A 21,526-nucleotide genomic window follows, 5' to 3' on the forward strand; every position below is an offset into this window, starting at 1 on the left:
TCAGTAAAAAGTTATTTATGCAGATTTGTCTCTATTTGCTTTTATAATGCTTCTTTTGTTGGCGCCTTATTCTTTCACAAGAAACACGAGTTGCTTTCAGCCAAATCATTTTATACGTTTTGATCTCCCGAAGCAAAAGAACAAGTTCCCATCAAAGTCATAAAACAGGCAGTTAAAACATAAACCTCAAACTCACCATGATTTCCTCGAATTGAATTTTCCATCCAAGCACTTTGTGTGTGAAAATCCAGTTCCTGGGAAGCAGATACCGGGAGCGGATATACATCTTAGCTGTTGTAAAACCGAAAAAGAAGACAACATGAAGTCAAGCCAACAAGATTTAAATATTCATGTAGCATTCAGACCTTACACAAATTGAATTTGCGAGTAACATCACAAGCTGAAAGAAAGCGTGCAAAGTACCTAAGTATCAGTAACGCAATTATATGAACCTTTTTATCAAAAAGAAACCAACCTTACCTCATCACAACCAAGTTAGTGGATAAACAGCCGTCTAAACACCAATTTGAACTTATATCTGGCCGGGTAAGCTTCTATTTTGTGGTCGTTTGCTTTCGCGCGCAGAGCCGTGTTCATTTATTCGCGAAGCATCGTTTCTTTCAGAAATTTTGACGCTTGAGGCAAGCCTACGATGAAAACAAAACGAAACATTTACATCCAAAACCAAGAAATAAGTACAGAAAGAAGAAAAGATTCTTTTTTTAGAAGAATTTACAGCGAAAGCTTACCTTTTCCAGAGCACAGCAAGCGACCAAATGACCAAACGAAAGTGACGCGCCGAGTGCTTTGTGTAACACAACACAAAGAAGGCCGCCAATTAAAATTTTCATCCAATCAGAAGGCGTCCTCTGAAACAGCGCGGAAATGAAATCAGCAAAAAGGTAAACAATGCGAATTCTTCAAACGAAATCGTGGGATAAAAATGCGATATTCCTAATAACCAGAATTGTCAGAATTAAGATCTTTGAAAAGGATAATAGATCCGAATTTCTGAGCTGTCCCAAATAAATGGATGTTGTTTAAGGTTTTTGTTATTTGTTTTGCTTAGTTTCGAAATTATTTCAGCTGCCTTTGGTATGGGCTTTTGAAACAAAAGAAAAAAGAAAGAACTACGGATGTATTTGCACAGTTATTTGAACGTTACATCTGTTACTTTTCTTCTTTCCTGCCTGAAATTACGGAACTACTTTTCAAAATCTTTATAATTCCTCTTGCAAATCGCGCGCACGAAATACAACGCGGTGTCCAAAGAGGTAGTTTCTTTTGCATTCCCAGCGGTTATCGCGAATAGGATGTGCATGCAATGGCGTAGAAATCTAGGCTAAATTGAGGTGGAAAAATGGAAGGGGGGGTAATGGTTTTGAATTCATTACCTCTGTTTGACCAACTGCAAGATTCAAAGATAAATCAGTCATAACTTCCGGGCTGAAGGTCGAGCGTCAACCGGCGTCAAGGGTTAATTTAGAGGGTCGAGGTCACTATGTCGAGAGTTCTGGTTAAAACGACGAAGGACTCTTATTTTTTCCAAGAACTGCAGTATTTTTAACTTCTAGAGAAGACAAGAACTATTTATCTTGAGCCTGTTCAAAGTTTTTTTGTTGTCTTTATTAGGCGGCCATGTTTAATAAGCGGTAGCTTTTGACACCATTGTTTCTCTTCAGGGCAAGAATCTGACGAATCTGTTCTTTTCGATGGTGAATTTGCCGCAAAGGTTCCGCTCATTTTTCGGCTTGCCTTTATACATTGACTTGTGCGTTTCTGCACTGAAATGCCGGATTATTTCCAGTACAGTCAGTTTGTTAAAGTAAACTTGGAAAGTTAACAAAAGACCCTTGTCTTCGAATTCCATGGTTTCTGTTTATACAGTACACATGGTTTTGCGTGGCAAAGCGCGATATACGAGGAACGAGATGCAAGCGCAGGGCCGAGAACGGGTAACATGGCCAAACGGTAATCAAAAAATAGAATTGTTTTTGACAACTTGATAGTTTAGCGAGCCTCCCTTATTCCACATAAATGAAGCAGTTTCCCGCGCGTTTTATTCATGACCCACATTTGCCAACCAATCAGCGCATGGTCGCCTACCTGTCAAGTGGACCAGTCAACAAGCCGAACACGCCTACTAATCGTGTCCTCGGCGGCTTTTTCTCCATGGCTAGAGCTCGCCCCGGGGGGGCTACTCAAAAAAGTTTTATACGGGGAGGCTCCGCCCCAAGTTCTAACCCCTTACCCTTTTATATACCATTTTTCACAGAAATTGTACCCCTTTCGTATATGAAAGGTACCCCTTTCATATACCTAAGAGACATGGCGTGGACTTGAAATAGGACGTTTTCTTGTCATTTTTATGTAGCGCTTAATAAATTAAAATAATACAACCATAAATTGCGTCCGTTCGAAATATTTTAATTAAAGGCCCTTTTAAATAGCCAAATGACAGATTTACATACCCTTTCGAAAACTTAACCTCGTGAAATCCCTACCCTTTTATATACCTGAAGCCTGAAAAAGGTACCCCTTTCGGGCGGAGACTCCCCGTATAGGCCATTATAGGGAGTACCCTCCCCGGGGAGCTCGCCAGAGAGGTAAACCGGCATTTTCTCGTAAACAAGTATCGTGACCTATCATTTTTCTCTTGGTTTGAATTGAACAATTAAATAAAGACGGGATGCCAGTGTAGAATACAAAAAAAATCGTTGGAAACGTAAATTAAGGTTATTCGGCTCAAAAATGGTTCTCAACGCAGATTTTTTATCAAATTTTGTTGTTTAAAGGGGGATCCCCATATTCGTTTAGGAGCAGGGCTCATAATTCCTTTAAGTTATCAGCTTTCAGTGTATTTTTCTAACATATAAATTGATCTCACGAGCATTCTGCGTGTTTTGGAGATGGTAAATTTAGGATGAGTGGGAGGCCAGTGCAGTAAGGAAAGAATTTCATCGCTGCACTCGAAATACAACACAAAAAACTGATAGTTCACCGTACTCGTTTACGAGAAAACTACGATTTATCTTTTTCGTCAGCTTAGCCGCATAGAGAAGAAGCGGTCATTCGTCCCAACGAGGTTGGCACAATTAATTAATGCTAAGCAATGACCTTAAGCAAGCAATCATCAAGGTGCTGCTATATATACTTCTAAACGAGTATGCGCTCGAAGACTATAGACAAGGTGCAGGTACTATTTGAGAAGAATGTCCTAAACCAGTACCGTATTTATTCGATTACGCGCCCTGTACGCTTATTAAATTAATTTATTTTATTTACGCTTATTATTTGAGTTGGGCGCTTATTCGAGGCTGGGCACTTAATCGAATAAATACGGTACTTGACTTGTACTAAAACAGGACGACAATGCTGGTACACTTCTTCTCACAACTGCACGCGCATTTAGGAGGGTGACGGTGGTAAAGGGTATTTTCGTGATCTGTGATCGGCATCTTTTTTTCCCGTGAATCGTGATTTCTATAGTAGCTGTGAACCGTGATTTTCCAAAATTATTTTTCGCAAAATGAGAAATAGATGTTTATTTCGCCGTGAACCGTGATTATGTTTTTTTGCTATTTTCGACATCCGTTGTTACGTAATGGAAACAAAAATAAAATTGCGTGATGTGACAGGAGAGTGGATTTTGAGAGCACCGCTCTCGAATCAGCGAAAACGAATGACGCAGTGGTCAGCCTTTTACTTTACACACACGATATCGTAATCATGTGCCCTCATGCAACACAAATTAATCATCTTCAAGATTTTCCAAGAATGTTGCAACAAAGCCTCCCTTTCATGACTTCAGCCGACCAAGATATGATGAGAAACTGGGAGAGCGTTAGAGAACGCACCATCCAATAACAAACCACCAAGTATAAAGCTGGAACTCTTCCTAATTATGTATCAGACTGCTACCCATCAAGGATAACGGTTAGAATTCGAAGAACAACGAGGGCGAGAGAAGAAAAGGCGCGTCTACATCGAGGGACCCAGGAGACAATCAGCAATACGATGACGATGACGACTCATCCGACAGCGATTCTGTTGATTTTGTAGTAAAGGAAGATGGTGCTGTTTATCATACATAGAACTCAGAACTTGGTTTCCTTTTTGAAGCGCACAGAATGCGAGGCAGACAAATAGACAAATAGTAAAAATCTCAAATAAGGCAAAATGTAACGGTATACTACCTTTTTTTTCGTGAAGCGTGAATGCCATTATTATTTTTCGTGAATTGTGAAAGGGCCTATACTCCCCCCCCCCCTCCCTTCACCACCCTCATTAAGCTCCAATGGGCTAAAAGTAATTTTAAAATAGAGGGAATGCCAGACGTCACGGTGTTTTCCAATCATTTATTTTTCTCAGACAGAAGTAAACGTGGTTGTGCATCACTATCTTTAACTTTCTTGCATATTAGCCATTTTTCCTTCTTTTTTTGGTTGATGATTTAAACGAAAAAAAAAAGAGAAAAGGAAGAACTTCTGAAATAGTAGTTATTGCAAGCGATAAATTTCCATACAAATACTTATATTCAGTTAGTTTTGCTCTCTAGTATATCCCTTTTGCGAGCCTAATCACGTATACATGCTCCAAATAAAAACTCAGAGAAATAATTTGTTCTGATTCTGGAAGGAAATGTCCTTCTTCGCTTTGACTAAGTAATTAATACAACACAAGTTCAATGCATTCACTAAATGTTACGGCAGACGTTGAATTATAGAGATTCCTCAGCCAACTACCGCCTGTTAAACGTTCTTCAATATTACGAAACTGAAAAATAACACAAACAGAGAAACTAGGTGAGTAATTTTAGTTACCATAGGGTTGAGAAAATATTCCTAAGTAAATAGGGCAGCAAAAAACCGAACCCGAAATCAACAGCGAATATGCAACAAGGTGTAGCCGAATTGACAATCGCTCATAGACTTTCATAGAAAACGATGGTGAGTATTATATTTGTTTTATAAAGTATACCAAAAATTTGTATATTTAAAGCCAAAAGTAATGAATAGTTTTCTTTTTTAAAAGCAACGTACGAGCAATAGTGTCAGCCAATAGAGAACAATTCGAGAAGCGATCAGTTTTAAGGATTTCCAATAGAACACAGGCGACAGTCTACTAACACGATTAAAAAATAACAAAAATAACTATCGAATGAAATTAAGTTGAACATTTTTGTGGAAGTGCCAAAGTTCCAAGCTCAAGTCAAGGCACAATGTGCTGTCGTTCAACTAACTTCCTTTCATCTTGCAGATATAGTTAAATTTCGTATCGCACGGGAAGTCATTCCAGTATCCAGTTATAGCACTATACATGGCGCACTTCTCAGGCCGATTTCCATTGCCGCCATTGTTGGGTTCACCGCGGGACCAGTTGACATATTCAACGTTGCTCCTGTTGGGATTAGAAGATGGGCGATCATTTAATCATTACACAGAATAAACACCTGGGCCCGGTTACTCAAAGCAAGATCTATAATTCAGTAGCGAGAATCTTGATTACAGTTTTAATTTATAACTTTTCAGTGACTTTTCAGTGAGGTATTTCCTAAAAATAACACGCAAACTGTGGTGATGAACATTACGGACACAGGCATTTTTAGAAAAAATAGACCTTTTACTTGACGTTTCGTATGTGTCAAAAGTTGATTTCTAGCTTCTGAAGATGTATTTTGAAACATGCGAAACGTCAAGTAAAAGGTCTATTTTTTTCTAACAGTGCGTTTGTCCGTAATGTTCATCACCGCCGTTTGCGTGTTATTTTTAGTAAAACTACGATGGCCAAAGAAAAAGAGTATTGAGGTATTTCCTGTCCTTACGTTTGGACGTCGACTAATCTCAAAATTCACAAAATAATCACAAACACTTTTACACAAGAGAAATTTAAACTTTTATAAACTTTTAGTGTTATCAGTTTTTTTAAAACGCGGCCTAGACGTCCACTCTCCAAGCACTTTTTCATCTGGGATTCCTAAGTTGGCGGGAACCGGGAGTAAACGAGCAAAATTTCCCAACATTTCGTTATATTTCGCAATAGACATAGAGAGCGCGCAACCTCGCGCAACATAAACAAAGTGGGACGGTCTGAAAGGGGTTTAACTGATGGCTGAAAATGGACTGAAAGTTACCATAGATGCGTCTAGATTCTCTGAGATTCCATTTGCTGTTTGCTTAGAAAAATTGTGATAAATACGTTAGGTTAAGAATGATACACTTTCAAATTTCCCAGACAAAGGGAGGCCGCTTTCTACCCCCCTACATCTGCCCTATAGTTTTCTATATCCTACCCGTCTGTCCACTGCCAGTCTTGTTTCTTCTCGAGCCCAATCCACACCGAGTTGCCTCCTGAAATACTTCTGATAAAATTGTGCTCCTCTGCACTGTTAATACTGACAAGATTTGATTCCTCTTCCTTGCATAATTCCTGCGCTTCCGCCCACGTCACGCGTTTTTTGGCGACAAGAAAATAACAGTATGGAACTCGGTTTACAAAGAACGACCGCCAGTTTGGATAGCAGCCAGTGATTGGGGCTGAAAGAATAACAAGTGTAGAAAGCATTATATTAACAAGTAGGTAAGCAAGCAAGCAAGAGAGCAGACAGACAGGTAGGTAGGTAGGCAAGCAGGTACACAGTAGGTAGGCAGGCAGACAGGCAGGCAGGTAGGTACTGATAGAAAAAGTAGGTATACAGGCTCCCAACACTTTTGTCTCGAATGACAGGCAGGTAGGTAGGTAGGTAGGTAGGTAGGTAGGTAGGTAGGTAGGTAGGTAGGTAGGTAGGTAGGTAGGTAGGTAGGTAGGCAGACAGGCAGGTAGGTAGGTAGGTAGGTATGTAGCTAGGTAGACAGTCAGGCAGGCAGGCAGGCAGGTAGGTAGGTAGATAGGTAGGTAGGCAGGCAAGTAGGTAGGCAGGCGGGCGGGAAGGTAGATAGGTAGGCATCTAGGTCAGGCGGGCAGGTAGGTAGGTAGGTAAGCAGGCAGGCAGGCAGGCAGGCAGGCAGGCAGGTAGGTAGGTAGGTAGGTAGGTAGGTAGGTGGGTAGGTAGGTAGGTAGGTAAGTAGGCAGCGTAACAGATAAAACAACAAACGCAAAAAGCAGAAATTTAACTTACACCGTGTTGGTTTTGGGTACTCGCTGGCACATAGGTAGTTATTCTGCCAGAGGTTGCGACGGCCGAAAGCGTTGTTTTGCCATCGTAAACATTGCAAATCTTTAATGGGTCCGTTTGTCGACCATTTAAAGCTGTAAAACAAATAGCAGAAACAAAAGGAATCACAAATTTCTTGCAAGTGTGGTTTGTGCTTTCTCCATAGTTGCGCCCATGATACATAGTGCCTTTAAATACAATTAACTGCGATATAGTTGCGCACAAGATGTGTAAGAGGCGAAACAACTGTTCTACCCCAGAAACTGAATCAAAAGCTACCTTGCTCTCAAAACATCAACTTATCGGGCAACTGATCAACGCATATTTGGGCAGCGTCTATGTTGAATGAATTAACCGATCACCAACTGAAAATTGCGCTAAAACATAAGAAAATGCCCCAAATAATTCTTTCAAATAGTTGGGGATTTTTCTTTGCTGTTTTCAACCAAATTGATACCGTGAAGGGAAGAGGAAGCGGTTTTCTCGGTAAAAAAAACTTATCATCCAATTTTGACAACTACCTTATTACATGAAATTTTTGCGACACGTTAATTTCGCGATTTTGAGGTGCGCCTATTTCGCGACACTTAAATTTCGCGATTTTGCGAAAATTTTGTATTTTGAATCACTTAAATTTCGCGTTTTTGAGAAAGACACAATTTACATTTCCTTGCATGGCAATATTATTTAACATTTCGTTGAATTAAACGCAAACGCAACGGGGACTAAATGTCAACAGCAACAACAGAGCAGTTCTCACAACGTCCACAAGCAGTTCATGCTTGCTGACGTGAATTATTGTTCTTGAGTCAATTGACCACAACATCCATTTACATTGAAAATTAAATTCCTTCCTTCAGTGGTACTTAACTAATTCTTCTTGATTATTGACATAATGTGTGTAACTTAATTTTCGCACCATGTTATTTTCGCGACACTAATTGTTCGCGTCACTTCAATTTCGCGATTTTTTTTTTGAATCGCGAAATTCGCAAAATTAACGTGTCGCGAAAATTTCATGTAATAAGGTAATTAAAGTAGAGTAGTGTTGCTGCTGGTGTCCTCGAACACGACGTTATCCCTTGCCCCAGGTTCTCTCCCAGTCCTGGTATTTCCTGCTCTTCCCAGTATATACTTACACGTAAGGCGCGTTTTGGACACACAAGTAATTGTCATTCCAGCCACTCGGTTGATACCGTCCGCTTTGCTGCGTGATCTTTGTGCAGCGCATGCCAGGGATGAGCCCACGGTCAGACCAACGGATATTTATATCCCTCTTGTTACTTGGCCAGCAGAGACGCGCGCGGGCCCACGACCTGTACTGGTACCTCTCGTATATCAAGATGCACTGTTGTCGTATGGGAGTAAAACTTATGAACATAAACTTGAAATCGTAGGGCCATGATGGAAATTCTGGGAAATTAAAGTACAAAAGTGACGGTTAAGAAAGATGCAGCGGCCACTGTGTCGTAATTATGCGCTCGTTTTTCGATTTGGAAACGTAACTTGAGGTGATTTAAGGAGCAGTGTGTTTTTTAAAAGGCATGTTTATTGGCAGTTGAACAGAGAACAAAAGGGCTAAATTAATACATAGGCACGTAATGCGTACAAAGGAGACAGCGTAAATGTGCCACCAAAAACTAAGTGGGCTCCTTGTATAAGCATGTGATAGATAAATTATTGAATTGTAAGTATTTATGTAATATATTAAGAACTTCTCTATTAAGAACTTCTATATTAAGAAAATCTGTACAAAGAAATGTATGTCAAGAGAATTGATATTGAGTTGAAGGTTGACGAAGCAACTTCTATGTACCCTAACTGGACTTCATGCAACGAAGGCTAATAAAAAAGTAAAAAGGTTGAGGGTCTGGATTATTGAAGAGGATAAGCTGGCCTACGTGACGTACACTAACTTTACCTGTAAGGTAATTATAAAAAGTAAGGTAAATTCAACATCACTAAGAATTTGCGTGACACCTAAATAACCCCTGCTGTAAATTAACGTAACTTTCACCAAAAAGAGACGATCGTTACCTGGACAACGCTTTGTGTTACACGTCTCAGATTCGTAATAGTTCCCCTTGCATCCAGCACCGCCATATTTGGGCACAGGATCGTCACATGATCGCGTCCGAATTCGATGTCCCCCTCCACACTTCTGGGAACATGCAGCCCATGAGGACCAACTGGACCAGCCGCCATCTAAAGTGACAGAAACGGACAACAACAAAGTCAGTAACTTCCACTTGGCGCTAAAATGAGCAACGATACCGTAGAATTCCGGTTATAAGCCCTGGGCTTATACAACCTCGTAAGGGGTTTTGGGTGGGCTTATAAGCGGAGGGGCTTATATTCGGGAGGGCTTATAACGGGAATGAAAAAAACGTTTCGAACAGAGCCACGGGAGTGCTGATCGAAATACGTTTTTAAGTTAAAAACGCATAATAAAGCAACATTTAGCCTTGTTCAGTTCTGTCATCTGGCAGAGGGGGGATTACATCCGGGAGAGCTTATAATCGGATGTATTTTTTTGTTTCCAGGTAGATGGGCCTATAACCGGTAGGGCTTATAAGCGGGGGGGGGGGGGACTTATAACCGGAATTTTACGGTATGTCAGTGCGGAAACCAGTTACCCTTCCAAGAACGTGCCAACGTATAAACGTAAACTTTTAAAACGGATCACTTGAAACAATCATTGGACCAGTAGTGAACGTAGCAGCTCTCGTAAGCATGTAGTTCTACTACTGGTCCTCTAGTGTAACAGTTGCTATTGGTTTTGAGACTTGGGATATTTTGCTTCTGTTGTTTTTTCTATTGTTCTTTCGATAGACTGTTCATATCCCTCTATTGTTTCGTATTTTATCGATCGATGAGCGCGGGGGAAAGAACAGCGAGAGAACTGGACGCCAGCGTAAAACAGGAGATGCGAGGGGGTGGGGGTCGCTTGCTCGCTTGTGGCTCTCTTAAATGTACTAAAAGTTAAAAATCTACTATAAACAATAATCCTATATAAAATCTACTTAAAACCTAATTAAAAATCGAAGTGTAAGTTAAAAATTTTAAAGCTTAGCTACAATGTTATTCCAAAAATTACTACTAATTTTTACCTATCTTTTCGTACTTCGATGTTCCGCACAGGAAATACCCTCTGGTGTTCCTTCGTGTTTTCCTTATTTCCAAACATTGTTTTCCATGTAACTGCCCCGATACCGACCAACTCAGTTTAAGCAAACTATCACGTGGTACACAAAGGTAACTATTTTTCCAGAGCGCGGCAGTGCTTTCATAAGGCATGCGGGTATTTGTGCAATTCTGTCCAATGATTGGCCCGTTGCGTGACCACGTGATGGTCAGCTTCTTCAATGCAGGCTCGTAGCATAGGTATTTTGTTCCCCACTCTGAGTCACGTGGCTGGTCTATGGTAACACAGCTAAGAGTTGCAGACGAGGTGGGTCTCAGAGAAAAGTGATCTGGAAAAACTGGAATTTCTGCAAAGACAAAATGATAGGGTTCTTAAGTCCTTCAATTCTAAGCTTTTGTCACGCAGAAGTGCGTTCGTCACGCATTCTTATGGGAAGGTAAGATAAAAATCTCATTTCTCCTTAGTTGTCAATGTCACTTTAAGTATCATGGTCAGGAGAAATCCATCGTAAAAAAAAATATGGCAGCTGTACATTTTTACCACAATAACTTGTAAACCTAACACAGCTAATAGGAACATAAAAAGGCCATATTTTCCCGAAATATGCAACTGAATGGTATTCAGAGCGCATAGTAAGATGGCATATGGGTTTATAACCTGATCATGAACGAGACCAGCGTTGAATCAGAAAACCAATCTCTGAAGATTGTATTCATTTTACATCAATATAGTGATTGCTTTAGACATCTTCAGAACATGTTACAAACTCAGAGCAAAATAGAAAAATGGATTTTGAATGATCCGGTTGGTTATGGAGTCATCGCCTATTGACCGTGAGCGTCGTGCAATTTCGTACCTGGACACGAGTACATGAGATTCATCTAAAAAGAAAAAAAGAAAAAAAACACTGTCAGAAAACATACTATAAACAAGAGAACTATTTTCGCTAGTCAAGGGTGTCCCTTTTGCCTTTTAAAAGTTACTTTTATGATTCACTAACAGGCACTTTTACCAGTTGGCGCCAACTTACATAAGTGACCTTATATCAGTCAGGCAGCCGACCAAATATGGCCTTCGATCTCAAAAAAGCGTGGTGTTGGACTACCCCGGGGACAAATTGCTAAAAACATTGGGTGACTGATCATTTAGTGCGGCAGCACCAAAAGTTATGGAACAAACTACATCCTGACATCAGAAACATTAACAGCATTACGTCATTCAAATGAGCAATCAAGACCCTTAGCTTCTCTTTAAACAGTCTTTTTAGAGCAGTTTTCAATTGAGTGTCGTAAAACCAAAACCAAAGTAATTACTCTGGCCAATCACAAAGGACACAGACAATCCAGTGAACCAATCAAAAGTCGAAGAAATTACATGTAGCCGGCACGAAGCGCGGGAAAACGTGCGCGAGCGAGTCACGATTGGTTTTGGTTTTAGTTCTGATTGGCTGAGAAAATGGCGGAAATTTTTAATCCAATCAGTAAGCGTAGCAATGCAAAACCAAAGCAAACGCAAATTAACTTTCGACACTCAAGTGAAAACCGCTCTAATTTCAACATTTTAATCACATGATACATTAACACCATCACGTCATTCAAACGAGCAACAAAGACCCTTCTCTTTAAACAGTCTTTTAATTAACTAACTATTTATAGTGTATACGTTTTGACACTGGTATTTTGGAATGTGTCCTTGTAAATTGACTGATATTACAAGGTAGAATTAGATAGATTTTTTTATATTTTTGCATTTTTTGTTTTTCGTATACTTGTAATGCGCGATTGAAAACCTTGTTTTAAACTAGTTGATAATAGCGCAATATAAGTCATTAAATTATTATTTTAAATTATAATGAAATTGAAAAGCGGCAAAAATATCGATAAAGTAAAAAATATTCAAAGTCTTCAAATTACGAGCTTGTTTCAAAAACAATAACAATTAATGTCTGCAAAGCCAAATTGGAGAAACCAATGGGCTCCTGGAGTCTTCAGTCTGGTACCAACAGATCTTTGTTAACTGCTTATTTCTGTTTACAAATGGCAGGCGCGTTGGCCTAATTGCTAATGCTTGGATTTCTTCACTCTCATGGTGCCTTTTTCCATACATAGTTCTTTTCTCTCAAAGATTAAACAACGGTGTCCATCGGATAAATTGCTGTCCTGTGGGTTAATGTTATCAAAACTAATTGCCCCCATCCACTGGACATTCAATTATTTATTTTGGGTCAGATGTGAAGATAGATACCCATTGCGAAAACCTTGCCTAGTTCCTTTGTAACTTTCTCCCAGACGTATGCGACCACGTTGTATTACCTATAAAACGAATTGACCGTGCGAAGTATGGAAGCCTAAAACTAAGTTAGCGAAAAACCTGCACAAACGAGACAAACCTGTTTTATGTCTGACTCGCTCGGTTTAAGGCTACCAAACCACTTAATCTTGGGGTCACGTGACACTATGGTGGGTTTTCCATTTTTGGAGAAATGGTAGCGTCCATAATGCATAAGGGACTTGTAGTCGTACGGTATACCAAAACTGTGAAAGGCCCAGTGGCTTTGCTTCTTGAATATTCTATGATTAGCTGTGAAGTAAACAGAATAATGACATTAGGTCTCTTAATAATTAAGCAGGCAAGTTTATTACGCATAGCTTCTCCCATCACGGCTCAAAAAAAGCTAGCGAAAAAGAGACAACCTCTTTCCCAGGGAACGCCCTGGGAACGAGCTTGAAATACAGGCTACAAACCGCTACATATGACGTAACATTAGTAAATCGACATAATTCTTTCTCTTTCTTAAGCAATCAAAGCGATTGCCGATTTGAAGAAAGCATACCACTGATTTAACGTGAGGTTTCCAGGAAAGCAAGATGAAGTAGACCTTTGTTTTTCACAACTCGATATCAATTTAAGATTTGCAGTTTATTTCCATTGTTTTAAATAATGTTTACGTCACTTGACACTCTCCGCAGCATGCATCGCACGATCCTGTTAGTCCAGTCCCTGAAATCTCTCTTCCTCGCATCTTTTATAGGAGCTGAACCCAAGCGCGCGAAGAGAGAGTCCAGGATAACTTGCATGCGCATGCGCCAGTTCCCCCCCCCCCCCCAAAAAAAAAAAAAAAAATTGGGGGAAAAACCATATTTGGCAGCCCTTTTGAAAACGCGCGCGCACAAATGCGACCGGAATAACTTTAAAAAGCCTAACTTTGCAGTCCGTGTCTGCTAAAAGCTAACGGCCAAAACAAAAAAAAATCGCTATCCGTCAACTATTCCAGTATTTTGTAATCGTTTATTGAATTGGTTTTGGATGCAATTGAGCACATTTTTTTCTTGCATTTATTCACGCGCTCGGTCGCGTAGTTGAATTCGTCATTTGAGCGAGCCAATTTTAACCTAGCGCGACCCAAGCAAGTGAGGCCACACTCCTCGCTTCTGATTGGTTCGTTCTGAGCACGCGCATGCAAGTTATCCTCGACTCTCTCTTCGCACGCCTGGGTTCAACCCCTACATAAGGCCGGTGGATGAGAGAGTTCAGGGACTGGACTAACGATCCTGTTAGATACAAGACCTACCATCTTAATGTTGTGGAAAGTGGAACCTGGGGAGAGGGAGCTCGGGTACGCTTCGACCACCTGCCCCCACCCCACCCCACTGGTACATTGGTACATAAAGATCGAAACAACATCAACCATAAGTGAAAGAGAGTCAGGTTGACAGTATAAACGTTACCATAGTTACCTGAATCAACGTTTTGCCACAAGATGTCGACGTATTGATCTCTGTCTGGTCTGTTCTGCTCGTGTCCAAATCCCAGGAGATGGCCGAGCTCGTGCGTTGCTATAGAAACATGGCCACAGTTAATACCAAGAGAAAGTTGCGAGGGCCTGTGCCACAATGCACCAATGTTGGAATTACAGCTGTGAAGAGAATGAAGAGTGAGATTTGTAATTCTTATGCTACGAACAAAAAACATTGATATCAGAAGAGCATAACGCGACAAAAACTTTACAACAAATAAATTAGAACGCAAACTAAAAGCTAGAGAAATGCAGGTAGCACTAACTGCAGGAATAGCCATGAAACCTAACTTGTGAGGCGCGGTGGCCTAATGGTTAGCGCACTCGCCCCCGAGTCGAACGGCCCGGGTTCGAGGCCTGGCCGGGGCGCTGCGTTGTGTTCTTGGGCAAGACACTTTACTCTCACAGTGCCTCTCTTGACCCAGGTGTATAAATGGGTACCGGCGAATTTACTGCTGGGGGTAACCCTGTGATGGACTAGCATCCCATCCAGGGGGAGTAGCAATACTCCTAGTCGCTGCTACGGAAACCGAGATAAGCTCCGGCCTGTATGGGACACTAGGCTCGAAGCAGACATTACATTACCATTACCTAACTTGTGATATTTAAGACAGTCATTGTTTAAACCTAATTGGCCAACAGTATCACAACTTAAATTTGATTGGTCAGAGAGGGCTCTAGCTCTACTCATCTTTAAACAAATCATAGAGCTCATGAAGTGCATGCTAAGCCCAAAAACATAAAGTTGATTTTCGCTGGTTCATTCAAGTATATTTGAGCGAAGCCTTACCAACCAGAAGGCCCAACCAACGAGGAAAAAAAAAATAAATAAAAGGATTTTAATAAAGTCTACTCGCCACCGTGTTATATCCTTTATCTATCTTCTTCTGATAAAAGGTCCTTGCTGTAGAGCTTGTTTTGTATTTGATCGTAACATTATGTCCAGAGATTTTTGAAGTTCATTTTGACGAGATAAAACTATCTAACCGTGATAACAAAATTAAGCTAACAATAGTAACCTTAAGGTATGTTGGGAGTTTAATACACTCACCCACTGGCACCATGATAGATGATCGCATAACGAAACTCAGTTGTCCGTTTCACGAACTTCACGCACGTATTGGTTTCCCAGATTTCCATCGCCTCGCGTAGCGCCGCGATGTGTTTTGTGCGGTTGACTGTAGAAAAGAAAATTGAAAGTATTAACCCTTTGAACATAAACTTCTTAACTTTGTTTCTAAATCCTAAGATCTTAAGATAAGAACCTAGCTCATTGCATTGTCTAGCAATCCATTTATCCTAAAAAAATTAACTGATGCAAAGTTAGCCATGTTATTTTGGGCCCCGTTGTTTGACCTGTTTACATGATTCCGGAATGACTTTCATTCTGGAACGAAACTCGTTCCGGAATGAAGTTCGTTCTGTATTTACATGACAGAGTGTCGCAGAGTCGACCGGTTCAACCAAAGGTATTTTCACGTGCGCGGTGTTCGCGCGAGATCAAAACAAGGTGGCGCATGTTTCGCGCGAGATCAAAACAAGATGGCGCATGATTCGCGCAAACATGTTTTTGTGCCCATTAATGGCCGTATAAGCAATTTTAACGAGTAATTTGACCGTAGAGTTGTTTCTTTGGGCTAAACAGTAAATGCTATTACGTTTTTTCGCTCTGGATTCAAACTGTGGAGTCCGTATGCGGTTTCATGATTTGCGATTTCATCTCGGAACGAATTTCGTTCTGTGTTTATGTTGTGGTTTAAATTTATCTTTGGTTTAAATTTTTTAAAACCAGTTTGATATTATTTTCCATTGTCTCGTGTTCACTGTCATAAGCTGAAACAAAGGGAAATAAAAATCAAACTGGTTTGAAAAATTTTAAACCAAAGATAAATTTAAACCACAACATTTACATGACACCAGATCTTGGCTAGAATTAAATGTCATTCCAGAACGAAACTTTAATTCCGGAATGAAAACCGGAATGAACTCACTCCGGAATGACTTGACTTTTGTCTCGGTATCATAATCATGTAAACAGATACAGAGAAATGTATGGGGATGGAATGAACTCGTTCCGGAATGAAAGTCATTCCGGAATCATGTAAACAGGCCATAAGATTATATCCAGGATTAACGTGAATTTTGATGTCAGTTTCATATCTTTTCTGGGAGGTTTTCTGTTTATATTTTCTGTCCTCCAGTTTTGACGCATCGTCGGACACCCAGGGGCAGTTAGTGGGGGCGACGGGCAGCTTATCGGGACGACGGGATTTTCGGGCGAAAAGCTGCCCGTCGCCCCCACTAACTGCCCCTGGGTCTCCGAGGATGGTTTTGACGTCGACGTTGACTAATCTCAGACTCCATAAAACATCATTTTCTCTTGAAAACATGTAATGAAAAACACCTTTGCTTTGGTTTTGTATTTCTGCGCTAAGTGATTGGCTCAAAATCTCGCGCCACTTTCTCATCCGATCAGAGGTAAAATTAAATGAATTAAAACTAATCGTGGCCCGCTCGCACACGTTTCCCACTCTTTGTGCTGGCTTCATGTATTTGCTACGTTGTACGAGCTATGATTGGTTCACTGGGTTTTCTGTAATTTTATTATGAAGTTTACTGATATACATGCCTATACTGTCATGAAGAACATATGGCACAACTCCTCCAGGCCACAGCCTGTTCTTCAAACGCAGGGCATTGGAGAATTCACCGCTGGCCGCATTGGACTGTAGAGGTGGAAGACGAATGTCGCTTTCAATAATGGCGACGTCTTCAGCATTTGGATCTGACGAGATAATAATATTAAAAAATAATAAAAAGAAACTTGCAGTGGCACTTCCACCGAGTGGCTCTTCGTCCACTGTTCCCGATCGAATTGGAATTTAGCAGTGTTGGTTTTTGTGGAGGGAGGAAAACCGGAGAACCCGGAGAAAAACCCTCGGAGCAAGGACGAGAACCAAACTCAACCAACATATCACGCCCGGAAGAGAACGAGAAAGATTTAATCGACAGTTCATGCATTTCTATGATATTTGGCCTAAGAAATAATAGAAAAAGAACACAACAAGAGAATATACCAGGGGCCGAAATCAAGTGATTCACGATGGAGTGTTCTTCAAATGTTTTTATTCAACTGCATCTGCGAATGAACAACAAGTTTTCCTTACCAAATTTTCTGTGGTACGTTTTATTCGATCGTGTTAAAAAAAATCCTTTCGTCAGGTTTTCTTTGAAGCTGCAATATTCTTTGTCCAGCTAAATATCCCAAAAGCATGCTAGAAGATGTTTTGCTACTTGGCAAGTTTTCTAAAGAAATCCCACGGCTCGAAAACTAATACAACGAGGTTTTTTTTACCTACTCGCGTGTGTAATTAGCTAGAGCTGTCGGAAATTTCATTGGCTCTGGCATATGTACAGGCCCGCAAATGATCCCGGCCCGCAAATGATCCCGGAACCGCAAATGATCCCAAATCGGACCGCAAATGATCCCAGTACCGGAAATGATACGTGTAAATGATACAACAAAATATTTGGAATGGCATGGACTTTATGAATAGTCTATGGATGTATATTTATAAAAGATAAGCACCTCATGCAAAAACGCAACGATAAAAAGCGGTGAAAATACCACGCGAAATAACAAAATTAACAAGTGACTATCTAAGTTTTTCGTTTAGAAAACACACCTCAAAAATAAACATGTATCTTCGAAGATGCCTCTGCTGTCTAATTAACCACTTGGAATTTTTTTCCTGTAAAATGCTGCCTAGGTAGACACGAGTTTCCTTGTCCTTGGAAGCGAACACAATTTCTACATGCTAATTATGACACATTTGTAGTTTATTTAAAACCATTATTTTAAACACATTTTACTTTCATAATTCGCTCTTGCAAATATGAAATGAAATACAGTAAACGATTAGGTATTACCACTGGGTAGATTTATTTGCATACCGCACGCGTAGAGCTGTCACTTCTGCACGTGCAAATTTCTTACCGTCAATCCTCTCCGCCTCTGTACTGAAAGCTACGCGAAAAAGTAGTCACTTTTTTAGAGAATTTTCAGTCGCCTTATCCAGAACATTGTGAAAATTCTGTGTCAGAATTTTTTTTTCTGTGACCTGATAAAGACATTCAAAGAAAAAAAATAAGCCACAGATTTCGAAAGAGAGTAGCTCGAGAAAAAGAGGTGGAAATGTTTGAAATCAGCAACAAAACTCAACCTCACGCTTCTAGACTTTTCGTCTAGACATTGTCGCTATGAACGCTGCGTGACTGCGTGTGAATGAATGGCTATCAGCTAAACGCATTTCGCCGTAAACAAATCATCCCTTGATTGGAGAGAGTTCATATTTCTGTTGGTTGGATTGTTAAACTTTATGTCGCGTTTTTATAGATTAGTTTATATCATTGCATATTTAGCAGCTATATCGATATTTTTAAAGTTATGGTTTTGAATTTAAATCGTTCAAATACGGTACATTCTCTTGCGGTAATTGTTTTTGTTATTGTTGTATTATAAAGAAAAAATGGATTTTAAAAAAATTAAATCCCCTGTCCAAATTCTTTAGTCCACGCATATTCGGTCATTTACGGTCAGGCGACTGTTTCCGGTCCGGGGATCATTTCCGGTACAATCTGGGGATCATTTCCAGTCCTGGGATCATTTGCGGTCCAATTTGGGGATCATTTGCGGTCCCGGGATCATTTGCGGGCCGGGATCATTTGCGGGCCTGTACACATAGATACCCATGTGTGCGCCTCAGACTCTCCTCACAGGGTTCTATCTAGGATTTATTAGAAGTCCCGCTGAAGGCCCGAGCTTTTTAGCGGTGTCCGGGGATATGCCCCCCCCTCCCGAAATTTTTTTGAAAAGAATAATTATGCGTTGAGATGTAATCTGGTGCATTTTGAGACACAACTAGTGTCCTTAATAATAATAATTCTCAAGATAAAAATACATATCTTAAGTTACATTAAAAACAGATATTAAAAATATAAGAAAGATTAGAAAATTAGCCTATTTACAAATACATTCTTAAATCTATCCGAATTTATTTCCGGGCGATTGGGTGTTCTTTCAAGATTTTCTTTTCCTTCTTCTTTGGAATTTTTTACTTAGCGGGCAATCGGTTTCGACTGAGCTTACCTCGGAGAGCATTCTATCTGCCTTTTCTAAAAGGTCTCAAATGTCCATTCTCTTCCCTTAGATAAGGAATACTTACTTCATGCGCACTGTTCTCGTCGCGTCTGGATGAATTTTCCGATATAGTTACTCTTTACTGCAATGATAAGAATATTTTTTGGGCGAAACTGGGCATTTTGGTTGGGGGGAAGCTTTTACCCCTCAAATATCCTGTAAATAGATCCCTGCCCCAAGTGCTTAGTGAAATTCCCTCTGTTGTTACAGGTGGTTTCTGTCAACATTAATTAAAGAGAGAAGAAAATACGTGTTGTGGCCAGCGGGCAATGTAATTCATCTCAACCAAGAGCACCCAAAGATGTAAACCATAGCTTAATCTTTCCTTTTAAGGTTACTGTAGACCTTTACGGGTCAAATATTGCAAAAATTATACATTTACGCTTTTGATGGAAACCTGGTCCGGACTACTGAAGATCCTAAAGATATCAAACCCTGCTGAAACACGTATCTGATATTTTCTTTGATTGTGTATGACAGAACAGCCAAAAATAATATGCTTATCTATGACATCGAATTGAAGTGTATGTATAAAGTGTAGTAGTTTCAGGTGCGGGGTGGAGGGGGTAGATTAGAGGTAGCCCCGTCCACTTTGGATTTGAACTGTGCCCCCCCTTTTTCCCCCCCCCCTCCTTCGCTCTCTCTATAAATTTTCCTGTATGTGTCATGTTTTGCCAAAATTAATCTTTTAATCGGTTTTGTTGATATTTTCTTGATCTTAGTCTTACACTAGTGCTAAAAGACATGCCTTCCTTTCATAGCCGTAGTATAGTACTATTAGGCAAGTTGCTTTTGTCTGCACAGGAAAGAGTCCGCAAACAGAGGACGCATTTCCTCAAGTCTATCTTTTATACATGAGTATTAAACATGCCAAGTGTTTTGGCATGTAACATGCCAAGTGTCATGAAACACTTTAATAATTGAAGTTAAGCCTGTATGTTGTAATAATATTCAACTTTTGCGGCAGTTGCACCCCCCAACCCCCCCCCCCCCTAACCTGAGATCATGTCCTCCCTCCCTAATTATCTCTCTTTCTTTAGAAAAAAAGAGAACGCCTGATCGCAGGTTACATCCCTCCCCTCCCTTACCTTCCACTCTCCCTGGCCCGCTGGCTACGACTACGACATACCTTTTGAGCAATCGAAGGTTAAATAATTAGAATAACTGATTTATTATAGTTCAGTTTGCGAGCAGAACTTTCTTTTGTTTCCCTGCGAATTGTTTGAAAAGGTATTGTTCGTACGGTACTCTATAACCTACGTACACGACAATTAAAACAAGATGACGGCCCGTTACGAAAACAACCTCAAAATGTAATGTCCTACGAACTCAGTTTAGAGACGTTTCGCAATTTGGACAGAATCATTGACTCGACCCGTCTGCATGCAAGTCTTAACTCCTGTTAGTCGGTCTAAACTCTCTGCAAAACAGAGAACTTAAAAAATAGTTACATATGGCAGACCCACCAGCGTTCCTGTTGATTTGTTCTATCTGATCCATTGCGACAATAGCGTCGTCACTGCTTTTGACAATTGCTGCATTGAATGCCAAAAGAATAACTCCTATGTAAAGGCGATGGCAGGACAAGGGACTTGTGTAGGTGCTTCTCATTTCGGACCAGCACTGAGAGCTCTTACACTTGTGGTTTTCTCAAAATAAAACACAGTAACTGCTTAAACGGGATTTATACAAGCGTGCTAAACGTTTTTAACCGGAAACAATTGATCTAATTCCAAGGCATTATCAAATTAACACTGATGACAAGATTACATTCACACAAGAAAGGATGAAATTGGATCGGGCGGCCTCGCTTAGGCCCATTCATTTACAGAGAAATCCCAATCCCCAGACCTTCAAGATAAAAACTAATGAATCTTTCTCTGATTGCAAGAAAGCGGGGACTCAAAGTGGCATTAAGATTGCAGAGAAAGGTTTACAGGGAAAGGCATGCAATTCTAACCAAACACATTTTGAACCAATTCCACGTCGCTGCCAGCAGCTAGCAGCTGCTGCCAGCGTGGGTTTAGCTCTTCAGGGAAGATAGCCAACAGAGATGTGAAAAAATAAAAACGTGCAAAGAACATGCTACGTGACAAAATAGTGTTTCAGTTTATCAAGTGATCGCATTAAACGTGGAAGAGTAACGCACCCAACTATCTGGGATATTTGCTTCCACCTACTTACTGTAAAAAGGCCGACACATCATTCTGTTAACTAAAAACTGTGCTACAG

At 40.4% G+C, this 21,526-nt stretch overlaps 1 protein-coding gene and 1 long non-coding RNA gene across 3 annotated transcripts in view; both read right to left on the minus strand.

Annotated features, from left to right (window-relative positions):
• Positions 1-626, minus strand: part of LOC144652693 (uncharacterized) — a 37,117-nt gene extending 36,491 nt beyond the window's left edge. The window contains exons 1-2 of the long non-coding RNA XR_013570605.1: positions 481-626; positions 197-291 (exon numbers count right to left, since the gene is read on the minus strand). This is a non-coding gene — a long non-coding RNA (uncharacterized LOC144652693). The remainder of the gene's footprint in view (positions 1-196; positions 292-480) is intronic.
• A 3,718-nt stretch (positions 627-4,344) lies between these two features.
• On the minus strand, positions 4,345-21,033 carry LOC144652532 (uncharacterized). Of its 2 annotated transcripts, XM_078512577.1 has the most exons (13): positions 20,761-21,033; positions 16,724-16,879; positions 15,146-15,272; positions 14,036-14,214; positions 12,688-12,878; positions 11,155-11,179; positions 10,264-10,644; positions 9,191-9,358; positions 8,293-8,566; positions 7,118-7,248; positions 6,293-6,536; positions 5,243-5,400; positions 4,345-4,776 (listed from the first exon to the last, which is right to left on the minus strand). In XM_078512577.1, the coding sequence occupies exons 1-13, from the start codon at positions 20,903-20,905 to the stop codon at positions 4,769-4,771; spliced, it is 2,187 nt and encodes a 728-aa protein (XP_078368703.1). In that variant the 5' UTR covers positions 20,906-21,033; the 3' UTR covers positions 4,345-4,768. The 2 variants fall into 2 exon arrangements, with proteins under 2 accessions (XP_078368703.1, XP_078368704.1); XM_078512578.1 differs by having other exon boundaries at positions 4,345-5,400.
• Between the last annotated feature and the right edge of the window lie 493 nt (positions 21,034-21,526).

This window comes from Oculina patagonica, chromosome 4, assembly GCF_052425735.1.
Source record: "Oculina patagonica isolate OP01 chromosome 4, crgOcupat, whole genome shotgun sequence".
Taxonomy (NCBI): Eukaryota; Metazoa; Cnidaria; class Anthozoa; order Scleractinia; family Oculinidae; genus Oculina; species Oculina patagonica.